This window comes from Telopea speciosissima, chromosome 1 (assembly GCF_018873765.1).
Source record: "Telopea speciosissima isolate NSW1024214 ecotype Mountain lineage chromosome 1, Tspe_v1, whole genome shotgun sequence".
Lineage (NCBI taxonomy): Eukaryota > Viridiplantae > Streptophyta > Magnoliopsida > Proteales > Proteaceae > Telopea > Telopea speciosissima.
Window position 1 is genome coordinate 26,258,036 of NC_057916.1, and position 24,264 is coordinate 26,282,299.

General features: G+C 40.3%; 1 protein-coding gene across 1 annotated transcript in view; it reads right to left on the minus strand.

Moving 5' to 3' along the window:
* Window positions 1-24,264, minus strand: part of LOC122641152 — a 45,130-nt gene that overhangs the window by 3,747 nt on the left and 17,119 nt on the right. The window contains exon 4 of the mRNA XM_043834491.1: window positions 17,509-17,710. Within this exon, the coding sequence (XP_043690426.1) occupies window positions 17,509-17,710 (202 nt within the window). The remainder of the gene's footprint in view (window positions 1-17,508; window positions 17,711-24,264) is intronic.

The window sequence follows — 24,264 nt, forward strand, 5'->3', positions numbered from 1 at the left end:
ACCCTTAACTTAACCAACATTATTAATGACTTCTCCCTGGAGGATATCAAATTTAAGGGTTCCTGCTTCACTTGGACCAATAAACAAAAACCACCTCATCTGATTAAAGAGTGTCTGGATCGTGCTATGGCTTGCCCTTCATGGTTTTTTGTGTTCCACAAGGCCACCATCACTAAACTATCCCCCATTGGTTCTGACCATAACCCTACCTTACTCTCCACTGATGGGGATCACCCATCATATAAAAAACTGTTTCATTTTCAAGATGCCTAGACCCACCACCCTGATTTCTCAAATTTTTGCAAATCCATATGGCTGGATAATACTTGCGAACACATCAACACAAAACTTACAACCTTATCCAATGCCCTTCGTGTCTGGAACAAGGAGGTGTTTGGGCATGTTTCCAACCTGAAATTTTCCCTTGCGGAATCCTTCTTACAGCTGTCTGAAAACTCTTGGCCTGATCAACCTTTGTTAAAGCACACTTCTAATCAATTGCAATGGGTTTTCCAGGCTGAAGAAGTTTTTTGGTTGCAAAAATCTAGACAACTCTATATCAGAGATGGGGACAGAAATACTAGATTTTATCATTCAGTTTCCAAGTTCAATTTGCGTTCTCAAAGAATTGAAATGCTGATTGATGAGCGAGGGAATCAAGTGGAGGACCCTAAGCTTATGGCTCACTTATTCGTTGATCACCTTAAAACCATCTTCACTTCTTCTGAGCCGTTGGAGGCTAATTTTATTGAATGTCTTTTTCCCACAGTGCTTCAGGAGCAGGATTGTACCAATCTTACTTCCCTGCCCTCTCTGAAAGAGATTAAAAATGTGCTTTTTCTTTTGGTCCATTTAAGGCTCCCGGCCTCGATGGTTTCCAGGCTGTCTTCTTTCACAAATACTGGGACCTGGTTCAACAGGATTTATTTTCTTTTGTATCAAATTTTTTCCTTAATGCTTTCATTCCTCCTGGAACCAATCACACTCTCATCTGTTTGATACCTAAAACCTCAACGGCTACTAGGGTAGGTGATTTTAGGCCCATAAGCTTGTGTAATGTTACCTACAAACTTCTTTCAAAATTGATTGCGAACAAACTCAAACCCTTTCTGGCTTTCAATCATATCCCCTTTCCAGGCCGCTTTTCTGCCCGGTCGTCAATTCTCTGATAACATTATCATTGCACATGAGATTTTCCACTTTTTTAAACATAATAGGAGCAAACTGGGCTATGTGGCGATTAAGATCGATATGTCCAAAGCCTATGATAAACTCGAATGGGGTCTCATTACTTCTCTCTTCGATTTTCTGGGGTTTGGTAATCATTGGAAGAGACTCATTACAGCCCTCATCTCCACTTCTTCTTTCTCTATCAAATTGGATGGCAATCCTTTTGATTTCTTTCAAGCTTCGAGATGGCTCCGCCAGGGTTGTCCCCTCAATCCGATCTTTTCATTATTGCTATGGAAGCTTTGTCTCGACTCTTTGCTGTTTATAGAGACCTGAATCTTTTTCATGGAGTCAAAATCTCTCCTTCTGCCCCTGAAATTACTCATCTTTTATTTGCCGATGACATCTTCATTTTTTGTAGGGCATCCTCTGAAGACTTAACTAGTGTTAAGGCTATCCTTGATTTGTTTTCTAATATCTCAGGACAAGAAATTAATTTCTCCAAAAGTGGTTTACATTTTAGCAGAAATGTGCCTGCTTCAACCAGGAAAACCCTCTCTGATCTAATGGGAATTAAGGAAATGGTAAAGGATTCTACATACTTGGGAACTAATCTTTTTCCTTGCAGGTCCAAGGTTAAGGAATTTAGTAGCATTGTGGCCAAGATGCAAAAGAAGCTTTCTGGCTGGAAATCGAATTTATTATCCTATGCAGGTCGTAGGGCTTTAATTCAATCGGTACTTGCTTCTACCCCAACTTATATTATGAATTGCTTCCTGTTACCTGGTCAAATTTGCAGGACCATTGATTCAATTTGTCTCAAGTTCTGGCTGGGACACATGAATAACAACAGGAATTCGACTCTTATTGCATGGGATAAAATGTGTCGCCCGAAATCCCATGGTGGTCTTGGGTTTCGTAAAGCTGAGATCCACAACAAGGCGCTTTTATTAAAACTTGGATGGAGGGTGATCACTCAACCAAACTCTCTTTGGGCAAGGATTCTCAAGGCCAAATACTTTCCCAAAACTTCTTTTTTCGATTCTGCCACTAAATCCAAAAGAGGTTCACAAATCTGGAATAGTATTGTTCATCTGATTCCTAATCTTGAAAATATGGTAATTAGGAAATTAGGGAATGGTAGAAACACTTTCTTTTGGACTGAGAGGTGGAACCCGTCCTTCCCTTCATGCTTAGCCAATTACTCTTTATCTAATCTTTCGATCCTTGATAAAAGGACCACCATATCTCAGATCGAAGTGGAGGAGGGTGCACCCCCTAATAATCCCCGGTCCTTGCTTCCCTCTAACATGCACCCTTTGATTTTTAATTTTAATTTAAATAATTCTGATGACAGATGGTGGTGCATTTTGAACAAAAAAGGCAACTTTAGTACTAAGCTTGCTGCTACTTTCCTACTCTATTCTCCTACTGCCACAAATAATTATTTTTCCTCATGGTGGAATTTCTTTTGGAAACTCAAAATTCATCCCAAATTTAAGATTTTCTTCTAGCGTGTGCTACATGCAGGACTTCCGGTCAAGGCTTCAGTTTCCAAATGGACACAGATCGATCCCTCTTGTGCATTCTGTGGAAATTGTATCGAATCTTACTGGCATCTCTTCTTGTCATGCGATTGGGTCAAACACATCTGGGTGGCTGGCCCTTTGAGTTTACGTACTGAATCTCTGGTTTATGATTCCCTGAGTGACTTCTGCTTTAAGTTCTTTTATTCCAAACAGCTAGATAAAGTCTCAATTACCTGGTTCTTTGAGGTGTTTGTTATTACATGCTATTTTATTTGGTCGGCTCGAAACAAAGTTATATTTGGTTCTGAAAAACCAAATGCAATCTGGGTTTTACAACAGATTTCACACTAGATAGTGGATTTACATTTACAACCCTTTCCCTCTTTGCCCAATGATGTACTTAAGGAATCCCGAACTAATTACAATTTAGTTTCTTGGACACCTATTCCTAAATTTAAATATCCTATTTTATTGTGTACAGGAATCCAGACCCCAGGACTAAGACTGGCAGGTTGGGCGTATATTTTTTTGATGGATGGAAGGTTTTTGTTTTTCGCTGCAGGAAATACTTTGTCTTCTAAGGTTTGGGATCCAGAATTGTACAGCATCAGGGCTGGTCTAGACCATGTAGCTTGTTTAGGACTGAAAATCAAGGAGGTTTGCTGCTCAAACCATTTGATCGCCAATGCTCTTCCATCCCCTACTAACTCTCCTTGGCCTTGGCTATATATTAAGGATCTTATGTATATAAGTAATAGATCTTCAGATATAACCTTTTCTATTTTCAATCATACCTTATGCTTAGAAGTGGATCGCAACCTTGCGACCTATGCGCAGGACAATCAGGTTGTATTTTCTCATAATATTTAAGCAGATTTCTTTTCTTTCATCAAAAAATAAAAAATTGTGTGATAAAATTTCACCTTAGAAGTCTAAATAAGGGAAAGACACTTCGGACAAACTAGAGTTAGTAATAACAACTAAGTAACTGATAGTTGGATGCATTTCTCAACCAACCCCCTCTAAAAGAAACCATTGTTATCTAGCTCTTTTCAAGTTACCTCTTTGCCAGTATAATTAATAAAAGAAAGAGCAAATTACTCAGACCTCCCCTTCCCTTCAGACAACTACTCAGACCTCCCCTACTTTTTTAAACTTGGTTTCACTTAGCTCAAGTCCGTTAACGGTGTTAGTAAATGTTGAGATGTGTTACCCGATATTATAAGGGTATTTTTGGTTTTTTATTTATGCTTTATTTATGTACTTTTGAACAAGGGTAGGATTGTAATTTGGGCTGTGACACTGCTCACGTGAACAGTGTCGTGAATAGTATCGTGAACAGTGTTTCCCTTTGTAATCTCTTTTATTATTATTATTATAAATAGAGAGCTTGACTGATCTCATTGATCATTCAAGCCATTCACGAAATTCCTGTTTTGTTAACATGGCATCAGAGCCAAATACACTCTGATCTAGGTTTTCAAAACCCACCTCCCTCCCTTCGATTTTTTTCTCCTTCCCCCCATCGAGCTTCTTCCCTTCTTGTTTTTTCCTTTCTTTTGGTTCTTCTTCTCCCATTAGGGCAGCACTACTGAGGTGATTGTAATGATCTAGCTGCTGCCCCAATATACCTCCTTTTTTATGCCTCGTTTTTGGATCGAGTGGAGCTGAAGCACTGTCTGCGATTTTAAGATTCCTATTTTTTTAGGAGATCAGGCCTCTACATCTGTTTCGGCTGCATCTTCTATTGTGGGATCTTTATTTGATATTGTTCTCAGCCCCTATTCACTTCATCAGATTGGTTGAAGACCCCAGCCCCTTATCGATCTCTCTTCTCAGGGTTTTTTTCAAAACCCTGACATTAATCGATCTTGGGGTTGGGCTGCTGGTTCCTGCTGCATCTGATTGGCACCCTTGCTTCCTTCATTCGACATCATTCCCAGCCTACATATTTGAGATTTTTTGCTCCAATACAGCCCTTTTCTATTGGGGGTCGATTCCAGAATTTTTTTGGATATTTTTTGGCTGTTTGCTGCTTCATTGAAGATTGGTTACCTGCTGCAATGACTGGTTCAGATTCTTCTTCGGCCTCTCCTGGCATTGATGGCCTGCCCCGGACTGATTTTCTTCCCCTTGCTGCCCCAATCAAAATGATGGCTCTAACTACCTGAAGTGGTCTCGGTCTACCTATCTGACAGTAGCTGGCCGTGACCTCACTGGCCATCTTCCTGGGACAACAACTAAACCAGTGGAAGAGGGTTCTCAGCTCAACAAGTGGTTATCGAATGATGCGATGGTGATGTCCTACTTGATCCATTCTATGCAAGGGGATATCTCAAACAATTTTCTTCTACTGGACACTACCCATACTATCTGGAATGGTGCCAAAGAGACTTATGGTCGTACGGGGAATGATGCACAGGTCTATGAGATTAGAAAGAAGGCTAATGCCACTACCCAACAGGAGCTCTTTGTCTCCAAATACTATGTTGCCCTCAAGAACATGTGGCAGCAATTGGATCATTACTCCGACTATCAGCCCTCTACTGCTACTGATCTGGCTGCCTATCGCAAACACGTTCACAAAATACGTGTCTATGATTTTTTGGCTGGACTAAATATGGAGTTTGATCCTATTTGGGTGCAAGTACAGTCCCCTTTTCCATCCCTAGAGCAGGCCTTTGCCTTGGTTCATAATGAGGAATCTCGTCAGGCTGCTATGCTGCATTCCTCTACTGTTGATCGCTCCGCCTTGCAAGTTGCTTCCAGTACTCCTTCTCTTACCACTACTGATGGTGGTACTGCTGTCCCTAAAGGTCCTGTCAAGTGTGAACACTGCAACAGGCTCTATCATACTAAGGCTCAATGCTGGAAGCTCCATGGGTAGCCTGCTGATTTTGAGGAAAAGAAAGCCCGTGGGAAGTTTAAGCCTGAGGCTCATATGGCTGATTCTCCTACTACTGCTGCTGTTGCTGCCCCTTCATCTGACATTGGGCTTACTCAAGATGAGCTCCTAGCTTTCCGTCGCATGCTACAGGCCTCTTCCGCTGCCTCCACTACGGCATCTACACCTGCTGCCCCTCCTGGTTCTAATTTTGCCTCAGGTACTCCAGTCAGTAGTCTGTGTGCATCGGCTGTATCCAGTCCTTGGATTATAGATTCCGGTGCCACTGACCACATGACTGGCTCCTCCCATGTATTTCATCTTTATTCTCCATCTTCTGGCAAAGACAGTGTTCGAGTAGCTAATGGTTCCCTTTCTCCTATTAATGGGAAGGGTTCCATACGCTGCTCACCTACCCTTTCATTAAAATCTGTTTTGCATGTTCCGTCTTTTCTACCAACCTTCTCTCTATTAGTAGTCTAACTAGAGATCTGAACTACAAACTAGCTGTTCCCTTCTCATTGTGTCATACAGGATCTGGAGACGGGGCGCACGATTGGGGGTGGTAAGATGCAGGGTGGTCTCTACTTACTTGAACCGGGTCAGCCTTCTACTTTGCATTCGGCTTCTTCTACAGCTCATCATTTACAGTCCACCTCGCCTCCTGACCTTCATCTCTGGCACTACCCACTTGGTCATCCATCCCTTAGTACTTTGTCTCTTTTGTTTCCGAGCTTGATTAAGCATTGTAATAGGAATGAGTTTTTATGTGAGGCTTGTGTTTTGGCCAAACAGACTCGTTCCAGTTATTCTTCATTAAATAAAAGAAGTGAGTTTCCTTTTGCTTTGGTTCATTCTGATGTGTGGGGCCCTGCCCGTTGTACTTCCCTTTCTGGTCATCGATGGTTTGTCTCGTTTATTGATTGTTATACTCGTGCCACTTGGGTGTACATGATGAGCCATAAAAGTGAGGTCTTCCGTTGTTTTCAGTTATTTCATCGTATGGTTCAGACCCAATTCAATGCCACCTTGCGCATTTTACGCAGTGATAATGGCAGAGAGTACATGGAGGGTCAGTTCCAACTTTATTTGGCTGCACATGGTATTGTCTATCGGACCGTGTGTTGACACACACCGCCGAGAATGGGGTTCTTGAAAGGAAAAATAGACATCTCCTTGAGGTAGCCCGGGCCATTATGTTTGCACGGCAGGTTCCTTCTCACTACTGGGGTGATGCCATTCTTACCGCTGCTTATCTCACCAACCGTGTGCCTACCAGTGTCCTTGATGGTCGTTCCCCCGTTGATCTCCTCCAGGGTTCCTCCTCCTTTGTGGTTCCCCCCAAAGTTTTTGGTTGTGTTTGCTATGTCCGCAATCATCATCCTCATGGGAAATTTGATCCACGGAGCATTCGGTGTATTTTTCTGGGCCATTCTGCGACCCAGAAAGGATACAAGTGTTACCATCCACCTTCTCGTCGTACTTTTGTCTCCATGGATATTGTCTTCCATGAGTCCTTGTCATATTATTCCCAGACACCTCTCCAGGGGGAGCAGGATCAAGGTTTTGAAGATGTGTATGCTATTCTTCCGGCTTCTATTCAGGGGGAGCCCTTTGTAACTTCAGCTCCTACTATTCTTCGGGCTTCTATTCAGGGGGAGCCCTCTATAACTTCAGCTCCTATAGTGGCTCCTATTCAGGGGGAGCGTAGACCAGTTAGTCAAATCCCTGTTGATAAGGTATATACCCGGGAGCGCACAGGACAAGTTGAGACTACCACCACCACCATACCACCTCCACAATCGTCTGCACTTGATCCAGATCCAGACCCTACTACATCATCTGGTAAGGATCCCTCCCTTGACTTACCTATCGCTGTTCGTAAAGGCGTTAGGTCATGCACCCAACACCCCATCTCCAATGTTGTTTCCTATAATGCTTTATCTCCTTCCTATCGTGCATTTGTTTCTTCTCTTTCCTCTATTTCTATTCCTCAGAAATGGCAGGAGGCGATTGCAGATCCAAAGTGGAAAGCAGCCATGATGGAAGAAATGACGGCCTTACTTAAAAATGAGACATGGGAGCTAGTTGTTCTTCCTTCGGGTAAGAAACACCGGTGCAAATGGGTATTTGTTGTCAGCGAAGCGGATGGAGCAGTGGATAGATATAAAGCCAGGCTTATGGCCAGAGGCTTCACTCGGACTTATGGGATCGACTACCAGGAGACATTTGCCCTTGTTGCGAAGTTGAACACTGTCCGGGTCTTACTGTCTTGTGCTGTCAACTTTGGCTGGGACCTACAGCAGTTGGATGTAAAAAATGCATTTCTTCATGGGGAGTTGGAAGAGGAGGTTTATATGGATGTTCCTCCGGGTTTTTCCTCTGACAAGACCCATGGGAAAGTTTGTAGGCTCAAAAGGGCACTCTATGGGTTGAAGCAATCTCCACGGGCATGGTTTGGTAGGTTTCATAAAGCCATGGTCTCTTGTGGATACAAACAGAGTCATGCTGATCACACTCTGTTCATCAAGCGAAAGGGAGAAAAGGTCACTCTTCCCATAGTTTATGTTGATGACATAGTTGTGATTGGTAATGATATAGATGAAGTTTCTCACCTGAAGGCTTTCTTGGGACGGGAATTTGATATAAAAGATCTAGGACAGCTAAGATATTTTCTTGGGATTGAAGTTGCCCGTTCTCCAAAAGGCATCTTTATCTCCCAGAGAAAGTATGTTCTAGATTTACTATCAGAGACTGGTTTGCTTGGTTGTCATCCTTGTGACACTCCCTTGGAAGCTACTACTCGTCTGCAAGAGAAGGATGGTGAGCCTGTTGATAAGGGCAGATATCAATGATTGGTGGGCAAGCTGATTTATCTCTCCCACACCAGACCAGATATTGCCATTGCTGTGAGTCTTGTGAGTCAGTTCATGCATGATCCTTATTCCACTCACATGGCTGTTGTTCTTCGTATTCTCCATTACTTGAAGTCAGCTCCAGGAAAGGGGATCTTTTTATCTCCTCATGACCATCTTCGCATTGAGGCTTACATAGATGCTGACTGGGGTGGTAACCCTGACAGGAAATCTAGTCACATGGCGGAGTAAAAAGCAAAATGTTGTGGCAAGATCTAGTGCTAAAGCTGAATTCCGTGCTATGGCCCAGGGCATATGTGAGTTACTGTGGCTTCAGAGTTTACTCCTTGATATCCGTGGTTCTGTTCATCTTCTAATGATGTTGTACTGTGACAACAAAGCAGCAATTAGCATTGCCCACAATCCAGTACAGCATGACCGTACCAAACATGTGGAGATTGACAGACACTTCATCAAGGAGAAGTTAGAGAGAGGACAGATTTGTATTCCTTTTGTGAAGTCTAGAGATCAACTGGCTGATGTCTTCACCAAAGGGTTGAGTGGGAAGTTGTTTTATCCTAGTCTAGTCAAGTTGGGCATGTGTGATATCTATGCCCCAACTTGAGGGGGAGTGTTAAGATGTGTTACCCGATATTATAAGGGTATTTTTGGTTTTTTATTTATGCTTTATTTATGTACTTTTGAACAAGGGTAGGATTGTAATTTGGGCTGTGACACTGTTCACGTGAACAGTGTCGTGAGCAGTATCGTGAATAGTGTTGTGAACAGTATTTCCCTTTGTAATCTCTTTTATTATTATTATTATAAATAGAGAGCTTGACTGATCTCATTGATCATTCAAGCCATTCACGAAATTCCTGTTTTGTTAATAGTAAAAAACCTGCTGTGACCAAAATGCCCTTCTTCTTCTTCTTCCTCCAGCTACCCCATCAACGCACCCTTTCCCTTTTTTTTCTTCTTCTTCTTCCTCCTGGAACCCCATCACCGCACCCTTACCCTTTCCCTCTCCCTTTCCCTTTCCCTCTCCCTTTCCCTTTCTTCTTCTTCTTCTTCCTCCTGCAAACCCACCTGCTCCCACCCCTCTGCAACCCCATTCCCTTGGCAGAGAAACAGAGAAACAGAAAAATTAAATGCAATTACTTCGATTCATGCATCTGTACACTCATGATTCATCATTCATGTACTAATAATTACCACAAGACGAGCACCAAAGGATCAATAAGTGTAGCTACCTGTCAAAGAACAAATTAAAAGGAAAGAAGAAATCTTTGAGTTTTCTTCAACTGTGGTTGCAGAACCCTAACATTAACCAGCCAGTCGTAAGCTTCTTCTTCAACGTTTCCCGACATCCTCTTCTTTCTTCCCCAGCCTGCGAAATTCATCAATGGAAACATCACATCTTTCAATGACCTCGTCACTAACATTAACCAGCCAGTCGTAAGCTTGTTCTGAATCTTTAGGAAAAGTCATCTCCTTCCCCCACAGAAAACTCGATGAACCAATATTTTTCAATTGCGGTTTCTTTCATTGGAACTTTGAATTCATCGAAGTTGTGGAAGAAATGGAAATCTTTGTCTGAAGGAATACCTCTGGAAGAAACGGAAAGCTTCGAAACAGAAGACCAAAGGACCATTAGCCAACGCTTGCAATGTTTCAGCTTTTTGTTTCAAAGTCTCCCCTGGTACCAAATCAATCTCCATCGCCTCTGCTCTTACCGATCAAGAAAGATTGGCTAGGGTTTCGATTAAACCATTATGTAGAGAGACCTTAATAATAATAAAGATTAAATAATAGACAATAGAGTAACAGCAGTAAGGTTTTTATATGTGTTGAAGGTTAGGGTTCTGCAACCACAGTTGAAGAAAACTCAAAGACTTCTTCTTTCCTGTTCTGTCTCTGTATCACCTCTCATTCGATCTCTCTTTTTCTCTCCTTCCCCCTCTGTCTTATTCTCTTGCCATTTATCTCCCAAAACTCTTCAAACCAGAAAAGATCAAAAGCCCTTAAACCAAAAATCGAGGAAGAAGACCACTGCCCTCTTTTTTTTTTTTTTTTGTTAAATATTCTTTTGGGTTTCTTCTGTAGCTCACAAGCACAATTCTCTGATGGTACAAGCCAATCCTTACTGATGTATTCCAGTCCAAGGATCGACCTGGACCCGCGAGCTAGAGAGAGCAGGCTGGGAGCGTGGGAGGAGCAACAATTTGCTTTGTCTCTAGAAAATCTCACCATCGCTGCAGATTTCAGTCGAAGAAGATCACTTTCGGTGATAGGGCGAGGTGGGCGATCGATTAGAGTTGCAAGTTAGGGTTATTTTTGGAACATGGAAGGTAGCAGAGAAGAAGAGGAAGAAGAAGAAGAAAGGGAAAGGATGTAAGGGCAATAGGGTAACTTCCTAAAGGAAAAATAGGTATAATTGTCAGGTTTCTTAGGTTTTTCAAATTTATCCGTTAACTGGCATTAAATTACTAATGGACTTGGGTTAAGTGAAACCAAGTTTGAAAAGTAGGGGAGGTCTGAGTAGTTGTCAGAAGGGCAGGGGAGGTTCCCTGAATTGTCAGAAAGGTCAGGGCAGCTCTAAGTAATTTGCTCTAAAAGAAAAGGTACAGATAAAGAGGATAGAAGAGAGTTCTCCTAATAATACTAGAAAGATTAAGGATATGCTCACGCCAACTAAATTTTCCTAGCCAGGTGATTTGTGTAGCAACTATCAGTGTAAATAATTAAAGGGATATGCCTTGGCAACTGCAGGATCATCCACCTAGAGGACCCCTAAATTTGATTAGGTCTCATAGAGCAAAAAGTTCCTTAAGAGAAGAAATTTTAAGAGACACCATGTGGTACAATGCAATCGGTGGGTTCTGCTAGATAGCCGACCATGCGGTCCTCCCCGCTTGCTCATGATTAAACCCATATGATCTATAGGTGATATCAACAATTTAAATGTCATGATGCGAGTTGGAAGAGTTCTCTAAATAACATTGTACAGATAAACACTACAGCCATGTAAATTAATTCTTCATGGTCACATTACCCAGTCTGTAACTAACAGTAGTATTGCAGTCAAATTCAAATTCATAGGTGAAATGTTCACATCCCCCCCCCCCCCCCAAAAAAAAAAAACGAGGGTGAAATCCAGTACAATGGGTATGGGCATGGGCATGTGGCACATAAAAAAAGGGTAGAGAAAGTGTGCCAAAATGGCTGTTTTAATAAATACACAGTATACAGTCTAGCATCCAACATCTTTGTGCGTGTCTCTTTGAACTTTGGGCGTGCACATGCATGCTTATGTGTATGAACAATGAATAGCCACTGGGAGAAGGAGATGGTGATATAAGTTCAAACAGGGATTTTGAGCAGGGAAGAGGAGAGAGAGAGAGAGAGAGAGAGAGAGAAGGAAGAATAATACAAAAGAGAGGAGGCGCTGGTTTCTGCTTAATTAAGAAGAATAATACAAAAGAGAGAAGAGGCGCTGGTTTCTGCTTAATACAAAAGAGGAAGAATAAACAGGGCTTTGTTAGTTCTGCTTAATTATTGCTCCTCTACCTCTTGATTTAATCATGTAAATATTGAATATCAGGGAAATCCAATCAACTTAAATGTGCTGAAAAAGTGTTGGCTTTACAGCTCATCTCTCAGATCTAAATTGCATTCTCCTATTCTGCCGTTGCTCTAATAGAAACCTTATGTTGTTGAATTTTTTTTTTGGATTCTAGTTCTATCCCTATTACACAGATCTGATTTGGCTTTTGACTGAATCCAAAACCTTCTGGATCTGTATAATCAGCAACTGTAGAGTTCCTATTACACCCTTCAGTCCTACTTATTTCACCCCTAAACACTCTCTTTATTGCCAATGAACCTTAACACAAGGTTCCAAGTATGCCAAAGAGTATCAGAATCAATTTTAATATATGAATTATCGATACACATGGATATGCTTCAATACACTGGAAAATTTAAGGTACGTAATGATATACTTAAAGAAATGCATAGAAAACTTGTGAGGACATACAAGTCTTATTTGAATGCATGGAAGCAATATTAGGATTTATGATGCTTCCCGAAGGACAAATAACAGAAAATAAGAGGGATTGATTAAATCAACCCACCAATACAGATAAAAGCTTCTGAACCACCATTAGAGAAATTATAATTTTAAGGTTTTAATTCATCCATAGATTATTATAGCTAAGAGGGGGGGGGGGGAAACACTTATTTATGTTTCCTAAAAATCCAACATTTATGAACTCCTCCAAAAAAGGAAAAGATCAATGTATCTGTTAGAGAATACCTGGATCTTCAATGCTTCAAGTGTCCCACCACCAGACAAAAAAGTATTTGTTTTTTTTTTAGATTCACCACTATTTTATTGGAAAAAAAAGAACTTAATGTGCACTTTCTTTTTAACCCATGGATCAGATAAATACTTGAAAAATAAATAATTAAACAATAAAATATTTGTGAAAATATACCTTCGACAGTTAAAGTATTGATTTTTTCCTTTTCCAGTGCCCAATTCCTAGTGTTGTATCAGTCCAATATGATCAATACCTACGGTAATCCAGAGAAACACCATATCCACCAGTATCCTGTATCATTTGTGAAGATACAACATGGCAATTGGCTGTATCTTTTCCATACTGAATTCCTTACTTCATCAATAATTCTTGTCTTGGAATCTGCTTTGCCCATTGTCATCCTCATGTTCTCTTTCGGTACCCAACCCCGCCCACCCCCCAAAAAAAATAAAATAAAATAAAATAAAGAAAGACATAAGTTCTCTTCAACCTAATTCAACATCAGAATCAGCCTCCTAACACCATGGATATACATGGCTAGGAGCAATTAAACAGAAAAGTTCTGATTCTATTCATTCTGTAGAAGTGCCTGGCAAACCTCTATCTGACCCAACTCCTACCAAGAACACAACTCCTTCTAACTAGACTCAAATTAAACAAACAATCCCATCAATAGCACGCATTATTGATACTTCACGAGTTTACGTTGATTCATGTTTATTGTTTTTTATATTTTATGAATATGCTTATATTATATCCAACACTTTGTTTATTATATGTTTGTTTTCTCATATTAGGTCATTACCAGTATAATTATTTCTTATTGCCTTGATATGGCTTCTATGTTGCATATTATTATAATCATATACAATTATCATTGTTATATTACATATATTCGTATACTGCATGCCTAGGTTGCTTACCCTCCAACACCTTGGTTCGCCTAGTCTCCATGACAGTTATGAACCCCATAACCTGGGGGGGGGGGGGGGGGAGGAGGGGGAAGAGCCTTCTGGAAAACATAATAAAAAGGCATACTAATCCCCCAGTTCTGCTACTAACATTGAGTGACCTGTACATAAAGGGATCTTAAAAATAACTCTGTGCACAACCCAATGAAAACCGTTTTGGTTCAATATCCTACTAACATAACCTACAATCAAACACAAATATTGGCCTAACATGCGTGCTCCAGTTCACTGTTTTCCTTTTCTACCTTTAGATTCCCATTCTCTTTCCTCAGCTTGGTAACATTCATCTCTGGAAAATGTAAAAAGGGAAATGTAGCTTAAGTGAAAATTCATGCTAATCTTCTCAAAATCATTTGTGAGAATACAGGTACACTTAAATGTGGCAACCCTTTCCATTTCACCAAGAAGCAATATATAGTAACCTCATGTGAAGATGATCTGATCATCAAGGGCATGTTCAGTATCTTCCTCAATGTTAGAGTTGTTAGAAGTTATGTAATAAGGGTAGTTTAGGAACTAGCCTTTCGTCCAATTGCCTTATTATGTATTTTCTCTTTTTTATCTTTTTTTACCTTTTACCTCCCTAGGGAGGTGGATGTAATATTTCTCTTATTATCATTGAAGTAATATAGCTGTGTGGAGATGACTCTCCAACACAACACATAACCACCGAAATATCTCTCCCTCCATTCTCTTGTCTTCTGCTTCCTCTCTTCCTCATCTCTTTCTCCTTCAACTTCTTCTCCTTCTCTTACTTGTATTCCTAACCTAAAATTCAACTCTCAATCCCAGGCATTGTAGGAAGGGTTATAGCATGCTCAGCATCTCCTCCATCTATAGGGTCTCTATGCTTTAGCGTCAAGTACACAAGATTGAACACATAATGGACACCCATACCCACGGTAAGTTTCAAAATATAGGCATTAGAAGTTTAGAACTAATCTTATAAGACTTTGTATCGAATAGCACCTCTGAGAGTAGCTTTTAATGTTTCCACATAGGAAATATCTTGAAAATGTGTATCTGGAACATCTCATCTTCTTTAAAATTGGATAGCTTTGATGGTGATCAGGATAGACCTTTTACAACTCATGAGACTTGAACTACTTCTAACTAGGCTCTCACCCAACAAATTAAAAGTTAATAATTAACTCCACCTATTAATGAAGCATGCTAGAATACATAATCAGAAACCCAAATTAAACCCCATAGGCAAAATTATTACAGTTATGCCACAGTAACTGACCTGCAACTAAAAGTAAAAGAATCTTCTCACTAACTCTTAGTGTCTGTTTGGAACATTGGTGGTTTAACTCTGTCATTTTAGGATGCATGTAAAATAGACTAGAATTAGATTTAATTTTAACTGGCAGTTTAAATTCCATCAATGATAGGCAAGTCTCATGTTTTATGGGAGTTGAAACCTCCAGTTATTTGGTGGGGTTTGAATTGTTACAATAACTTGAGTTGGATGTGGAGATAAACATTTGAAATTCCCATGATGCCCATCCACAACTGATTAAACATAAAGACTCTACCAATTCTTGGCAGTGTGGACTGTCAAAATCCAAACTGAGCCTTAAACAAATCATAAACTGTTTTAAACCATATAGTACTAACTAATCCCTGCAAATTGGACAAAAAGCAACCTTCATGAATTCTGTCACTCTAAGTCAGAAAGGAGAAAATATGCACAGAAACACTCAAAAGTGCACCATAATGGTTACTTCTTTCCTACTCTCACCCCACTGTCATAGGAAGATCGTATCTGGTTTAGACTACCACTGAAGCCTACCTCCTCAGTAACCAACTGTTCTGAAGCCACTTGGAACTCTTACAATGTCCATGTGTCCGCATCATAACCATTACTAAAATTGAGGTATAACCACACTCCAAGACTCGGATCAATTGTCCAAGTCTTGCACAAATCAGCCTTAAAAAATAAGTCAGATATGATATCAAACAGTAAAGTTTGAGAGTTTGAAGCCAGCCTATGGATATCAAATTACTTAAGCCACCAAATCAAAAATGGATTCTGTGATTAGAGTCTTGATAACATAGTTGTCAAGGCGGCTAGGCGAATCAAGGCGGTCGAAGGGGTTGAAAAACAAGGCGACACCAACAAGGTGACAAGGCGTCGCCTAGGCAACCAAGGCAACACCAGAATTCAAGGCGAGGGCAAGGCGCCTAGGCGACGCCTTGACAACTATGCTTGATACCCCACTTTAGTCAGTGAGATGGAATAAAGGGGTCTAGAACAAAGGAGGAATCAATAAATCTAGGACGTACGACCACAAAAGCAATTAAACATCACTTCTCCACCTTACATTGCCAGATCATCTTGACATCATGTAGTTCTAGAGGATAAGACACTGCAATGCAGGAAAAATTGTTCGCCTGCAGGTGATGGGAGCAACCAACAATAGGGATATGGATAAAAAATGGAATAACCAAGAATTCTGACACAGAAAGAAATCTAAATCTGATTAGTTGAATCAAATAGAGATATTAAGAAAACTATATATAAATTTTAAAATGCCCAAATCGAAACTTATCGAAGAATCACCACAAGGAGATGCTCCTGCATCTCACTGAACGGAAAGAATTATTCCAGATTTGAAAATCTTAAAACTTAATAATAAGTGGATCCATAAATGTAGGCCATCTTTGGTATGGGTTCTCAGAAACCATTTCTGCTCTTTCTCAGAAAAATATTTCAGAATGGTTTCTGGGTCAGAAAGAGAAAATGTTTGGTTGCTTTACTTCTAAGTTTGTTCAAAATGGGAAATATGTTAGGACAATCCTATAAATAGAACATATTCTACATTGAGTTGGAGCTGCCGAATGGATGGTTTTGACCATCCCATCAGGTTCACTTTTGAAGCACTACAGGCCATCATTTCCAACAAAATTAACTGTTCTCGACAAATCTGAAAGTTTCTACATTTTATGAACAGGAGAACTCAAATGTTTCCTACCAGAAAAGACAGCCATTTATCATCTTACTTTGGGCAACAAGGATTCCTGTAAGATTGATGGATCCAACTCGGTGACGACATCGTTTTTGTCTCAAAACCAGGTGACCAGCTCAGCAGTTGCATCTCTCCCCTTGCAAGCGCAGCACAATTGCATTATTTTGTTGTAAATCAAGCAATGGACCACATGGATATGAGGGAAGGGGGGAGGGGAGACCGGCCAGAACTCCAATAGAGCTTCTGCCAAGGGCGTCAGAGTACAAATCTTGCCACCCCTCTTTCCTCTAGGCTCTCTTTTATTAGGTATATGAATTGACCAAAATGCCCCCAGATTCCACTCATTAGAGCCACGTGCTTACTAGTTTAGCGCAAAATGGCTTTCATTCTAGTTCAGGCTTTTTCTGAGAACAGACTAAGAAACCATTCTGAATTTCTGAGGAAATTTTATTTCTCTCTCCTGGGAAATGGGTTTAGAAATCATACCAAATGACCTTCTTTGAAACCAGAACAGTGTCTGGGCCAGAAATGGTTTCTGAGAAACAATACCAAAGACACCTGTAGTTTTATTCTTCATTTCTTAAGAAAAATTAAATAAATGGTTTCAGGATCCAACCCTTTTTCTGCAGGAAGCTTTTATGTAATAAGGTATATTGGCTTCAAGATATCCACCACCAACAGAGGATAATGAAGTGGCACAGATACGTGATTATGAGATCCAAGAAAACGTGGTAATCGATTAAAAGAGAAAACTGAATGCTAGAAAGATTAAAAAGTGATACCAAAAGGACCTTGTTCTTACCTAAAACTATCAGCGTAATGAGTATAGCTGATAATGACCGTACAGGAACTCGATTGACGTGGGCAAAATATTGCAACCTTTGAAGTCCCCCTTTACAAGACCCACTCAAGCTACATGATTGCATGGTATTTGTGAGTACCTTGAAACATACTCTATGGTAACTGCCAAATCCAGAAGCAAACCCATTGCAGGTATGCCGACCCTGTAAAAGAGAAATCAGCAATATAAGTATCAAAACTCTCAAAGGCAAGTATTTGAGATCATAAAACCAGCATTTAATGACCCAACCATTACATTCCTATTTGTATTACATTGACTTCAACCAGATTCGGAAACTATATTTTATTTTTATCTTTTCAGTAGCTTTCACAGACACATAACAAATGAGTAACTTCGATATTTTATTCTTGTTATGGAATCTTGTTGTACTTGCTCAAAAGTTTGAATTCAAAGACATTTTACTAATGGCATTGTACATCAGACCATTTATGCATTAAGATGGTCTAATATTTTTCTTTTCCCTCTTTACAATGATAATTTATTAAAGAGAAAAAAGGTAACCCCCCTGCAATCAAACATCGGGAAAAAGAAACTGCAATCATTACACAAGAAAATTACATCGGAACCACTTGCACGCTGTTGATGTGTGTAGATATACATTGTTGTAGCCATGGTTTAAAGTATTGGTATGTATCGTATTGTATCGGCCAATACATATCGGTATCGGTCGGTACCGATACGATACAGACCGATACGTTTCATTTTTAAAAAAAATGGACTGTCTCGGATTGTATCGAAATGTATCGGCCGCTATAGTACGATACGATATGATACAACCAATAATATCGATACGTCTGGTAAAGGGTTCTGTGGGTGGTCTAATACATATCGATATGTATCAATATGTATAGGCTGATACGGCTAGATACATACCGATACCATCGGTACATTCCATTAAAAAAAAAAAAACCTTTTCACTCACAGACTCGATACAATTCCTATTCTAACAAAAAAATAAAGGAAAACTCTCAACCAAGAGTCTAAAATCTTGCATTTAATCTTAGTTTTTCACACTTTTGGACTAAAAAACAAATCAAGGAGTGCTACAACATCATCCTTTGCATCATCCAATACTCTTCATGGCTATAGACTATTACAACATGTAAGCATGGTACAAAATCTCGCGAAATATCGGCGATATATCGTGATATTTCGTGGATTTCGAGCTTACCGAGACGAAATGGTAGCTCAAAATGGAAAAAGACATGATTTCGGTCGAAATTTCGTGAGATATCGACGATATTTCGTGAGTCCACGAAATATCGCCGAAATACACTATTTTGACTTAAAGTGTCACGTGAGCCCATGGGTATATTCCAAAATTCGCAAGTCTCAGTCGATATATCGACCGAAACTTGCTGAAACTCATTCCAAAGCTCATTTTAAGCTTTTCTTCCTCACTTTTTGCTCTTCTTCCTCCCTTCCAAGCATCATCCAAGCATTGTTCAAGCTCCTTGTTGACGGACTGTCGCCGGAAACACGTTGGAGGCTCATCTAAGCTCATCCTCCAAGCCTTTTTTCACTATTTAAGGTAAATCCTATTTCTCTAAAACTATTTTTTTGAAAATACTATGTACAAATGTTGTTGGATGGTGATGAAATTTCTATATGTTAGACACCGGAGGCCGATCTATAGCCTCACGGTGTCGAAATTTTTTTTCCATATGTATTTTTTTTTTTAATTTTCTGGTTTTAAAAATTGATTTTCCTACAACTAAAATAGGAAATAATTATGGGTAATATGACTTAGACGGGAATGAATTAAACATATGTTAAACACCAATGGCCGATCTACGGCTTCACGGTGTCGAATTTATTTTTCTACCCATAAATAATTATTTTAATTTTTAGAAATTAAGAAAAATATATAAAAAATTAAAAAAAAAAAGAAATAAATAAGGAAGAATATGAGTTTTAAGTTTGAAAATTAATAAAAAATTATGAAAGTAATTTCTACATGTTTTGAAATGCATTAGATATATATTATGTTTAATAATTTTCGGTTTTGTTGTGTTAGGTCAATAATTATATTAAAATTATATATAAAAAATTGTTTTTAATTATGCGAAAAATTTAAGGGTTAGGGGAAAAATATTAAATAGCTATACAAGTTTTTAATTATTTGTTTTACTTACATTGCAGTAAACAAGTATTATTATGACGGATCGTGAAAGACAACGTGCGAAGGGCAAGCAAAAGGTGGGGGAAAGTAGTCAACAGAGGGGGCAGAGGGAGCAAAGAGAACAGAGAGAACAAGAGAGACCAGCCAGCCAGCATAGGGGTGACATTGCATGGTTACATGGCACTCCAATTGATGGGGGTAAGAGAAAATCTCAATGTGACTATTGTCACATGCAGTTTATGGGAGGTGGGTCCAGTAGACTTAAACAACATCTGACTGGAAGATCTAAAGATGTTGTAGGTTGTCATATGGTCCCTACTCAAGTAGCTAAAGAAATTGGTGACAGTTTGAGGGGAAAGAAGAAGAGGAAGGCTGACAAGCAGAGGATAAGAGAACAACTTGAGGATACAGTGAGGAGTTCAATGGGAAGAGGAAGACAATACCATGATGATGATGATGACTCCTCTGATGATGATGATGAGGACATTGCAGTACCTGATGATATACAAACAGGAGAGGAGGCTAGGGATTTTCGACGGACTGTTTCAAGGAGTAGAGTTAGTTTTCAAGAAGATTAGAGACAGAGAGTAGGGGGTAGTGGAGGAGCTGGCACATCTGGAGGTTCTAGATCTTTCAATCCTTTTAGAAGATCACAAAGTGTGAGGGCAGCCCCAACACCTCTATCAATACCAGTACCACCATCAGCATCAGATCCTAAATTGCATAAGAAGAAAGGAAGCAGTCAACTAAGAATCAAAGGAGCATGGAAGGAGATGAAGGGGTTGGTTAAAGAATCAATAGCTAAGTAGATGTTATACCATACCATCCCAGCAAACACTGCACAAGACCCCCATTATGATACCATGATAGATACCATTGCAGAGGCTGGCCCAGGATTCAAGGGCCCCAGCCCATATGAGGTAATGAATGTTTATCTACCTCAACAAAAGTCTGAGATTAATGAGTATATTAGGGAGATGAGGAGTATGTGGGAGACATATGGGGTGACCATAATGGCAGATGGATGGACTGGGCGTACAAGAAAGTCCATCATCAATTTCATGGTTTATTATGATGGGAGGACAGTTTTTCTCAAATCTGTGGATGCATCCAAAGAGATAAAGGATGCGAAATACATTTACAGATTGTTAAAGGAAGCAGTTGAAAAAGATGTGGGCATTGAGAACGTTGTCCAGATTGTAACGGACAATGGAAGCAACTTCAAGCTGGCCGTTGAGAAAATGATGAACAACAGTAAGTACTGGCTCTTCTGGACTCCTTGTGCAGCTCATTGCATTGATTTAATGCTAAAGGATATGGGAAAGTTAAAGTTGGTGAAGATGGTGGTTGAAAGTGCAAGACAAGTCACTAATTTTGTATACAACCAATCTTATGCACTCAATCTGCTGAGGGAAAAATGTGGGGATGACTTGGTTAGGCCTGGCATCACAAGATTTGCCACCAACTACATTGCCCTAAAAAGCATTGAGACAAAGAAGGCTGGGCTGAGAAATATGTTTGCTTCTGAGGAGTGGTTTGGATGGAAGGGTTCCAATACTGCAAGTGGGAGGGAAGCACAAGCAACCATGTCATCTGAGGACTTCTGGACAAAACTAAGCAAAGTGGTGAAAGTTTTGGAGCCAGTAGTCAAAGTCCTACATTTTGCTGACTCCACTCTCAAGGGCCCAACCATGCCAGTCCTATATGCTGCAATGGACTTGATGAAAGATAGTGTCTACATTGTGGCTCCTCGCAGTAGCAAACACTTCTTGGATATCATCAATGCTCGCTGGGAGAATCAACTTATGCATCTACTGCATAAGGCTGGTGAGTAAATTTGTTTTATATAACCAAGGTTTAATATTTCGCGATATCTCGGTATCTCGGGCCTACCGAGATATCCGAGATACCCGAAATATGACCGAAATATTGCATTTTTTCTGTAATATTTCAGGGGTCCATCTGGGGGGTATTTGGCCATATCTAGGCCTGAAACTTCATGGACAACCTTATTTAAGCTTAATAAACACATTTAAACCATAAAATTGTAAAAATGTGAATTCAAATTGGTGTTTTGGGCTTACACCCTTGATTGACATACGGTCGCCGACCCTAATGTATAAATAGTTAAATACACATAGACTAGGCAGTTAATATTTAATAATAGTATTTAACTTCATCACATATCAAGTTAAAGCCAATACACATTGATGAGTACCATGATTCTCATAAACTCTATAATATTCAATAACTCAAAACTCAATAGCTCAAATGCTTAAAGCCTTAAAGGTAATACACTAAGTGTCAAAGTCACAAGACTCGCAAGTCACAACTCACAACTCACAAGTTCATAGATCAATGAAATCACAACTTAAGTTACAAATTACAAGTGCTAAACTACTAATAGTAGTTGCTGTGCCTCCCTGGATCAATCCCACCCATGCCTCGCTGGAGTCGACGTCCATTGCTCTCTATTTGAAGGACATATGTGGACCATGGTATAGAATCGGAGAAGAAACGAGTGTAGTCATCCACAAGTGTCACGTAAATGGAATCATCAACATACTGTAGGTAACCTATCCTAGGATATAAGCTAGGGTTACCAATCGACCCAGTCCGTGAAGAAGATGATCCACTGTGATATGATGTTGGTGCCGGCGCAAGAGGCGATCGCATTGGCAGCATGTATGGCTGGTGAGGTTGGTAGCTAGGTCTGCTAGGGTATGCAAAGATGTTATCTACAAAAGATGATCCAGTATGTCCCTAGGACTGGGACTGGTAGTCATAGTCCCCTACCCCACTAAACTGCCCATATGATGATGATCCATATCCATATCCACCGTAAGGTTGTGATGCACCATAATCCGATGCCAATGGAGTGGTATGTGCGTCAAAAGATGGGACACGCCAATGTCCAGTCGGTCCTCCCTCCCTATCACCCATACTCAAACCACCACCAGAGCTAGATAGGTTATCAATGTCCATGTGATCAGGTTGCAACTGTGTTTGTCGACCCCTACGCTTCCTGTTGTATGTATGTAGGGGGCCTCTTGAGGGTGGGGGTGCGGGGGCACGTGCTCCTTGGTCCGTATCTTGTGTGGCATGATCAAACTGTGTCTCTCCAGTGAATCGGAGTGGCTCTACAGGTGCCGTATCCTGGGCCTCCTGGCCTACCACATAACGCTCTCGCATGCCGTCAAATTCTTCACCAGCATCACCACCACCAACATCACCACCACCAGCATTACCACAACCAGCATCACCACCACCACCACCAGCATCACCATCATCATCATTTGAGGACTTAGACCAGTCTTCATCATCAGCAACATTGCCACCAGTGGGCTGGAATGGTATGGGTGAGGTTTCACTTGCATGTATCTGACCCTCGTCAGCCATATACTCGTCCACATCAGCACCAATCTCAAAAGCTATCATGGGGTCGGGCCTACCTCCCTCCTGATCCAACACTGGCTCACCTCTATCCCTCACCCAATCCACAATAGGGTCTTCATCGTCTGAGTCAACTTGAAAGATGTCAGCTAGATCAATGGTGCTCCTCTGTCCCTCATGTCCCATGCGTATGTGTTGCAGTTTCAGCCTCAAGTTGTAGTGCACATACACCATGTCAGATAAACGTTGAGACCCCAATCTGTTGCGCCTTTTGGAGTGGATGAGTGTAAAGGTACTCCAGTTCCTCTCATAACCAGATGCAGAACATGTTTGGGCAAGGACTTTAATTGCTATTCTTCTTACGTTTTCAGCCGATTCCCCATACAACACCCACCATTCAACTGCATTACAAGTTTACAACAAAAAAGACATGTGTCAAATGTTGTTTCAACTTTCAAATTTCAATACATATGTAATTTAAAACTTAAAAGAATTACCAGCATCACCACGTGCTCTGCCTTGTATCTCAACCTCAGTTCCAAAACTTCCCAATGCATCCCTAAATACCTTGATCTACACCCATGTGGAAAATTAGTAAGTACTTCTTCACTACTTATTTGAAAGCATCAATAAGTTGAGTTTCCAAATGAACTCACCTCATTGTTGCAAATTGCTTGTAGTGCACCATCTGGCTCCAACTTCTTCACTACTTGTTTCACAACATCAATAAGTTGAGTTTCCAACCCAAGCCTATTGTTATATTGATACTTAGGGTTCAAGTAATATGCTGAAATAAGACATATAGAATAGAAGTACTGTCAAATGCATAGGTAATTAGTAAATAATAATACTATGAATTAGTAAACATAAAACAAATTTACTCTGACCTTATGCAATGGATGCATAAGTTGATTCTCCCAATGAGCCTTTATGATATCTAAGAAGTGTTTGCTCTGCGAGGAGCCACACTATAGACACTATCTTTCATCAAGTCTATTGCAGCATATAGGACTGGCATGGTTGAGCCCTTCAGAGCGGAGTCAGCAACATGTAGAACTTTAACTACTGGCTCCAAAACTTTCACCACTTTGCTTAGTTTGGTCCAGAAGTCCTCAGATGACATCGTTGCTTGTGCTTCCCTCCCATTTGCAATCTTGGAACCCTTCCATTCAAACCACTCC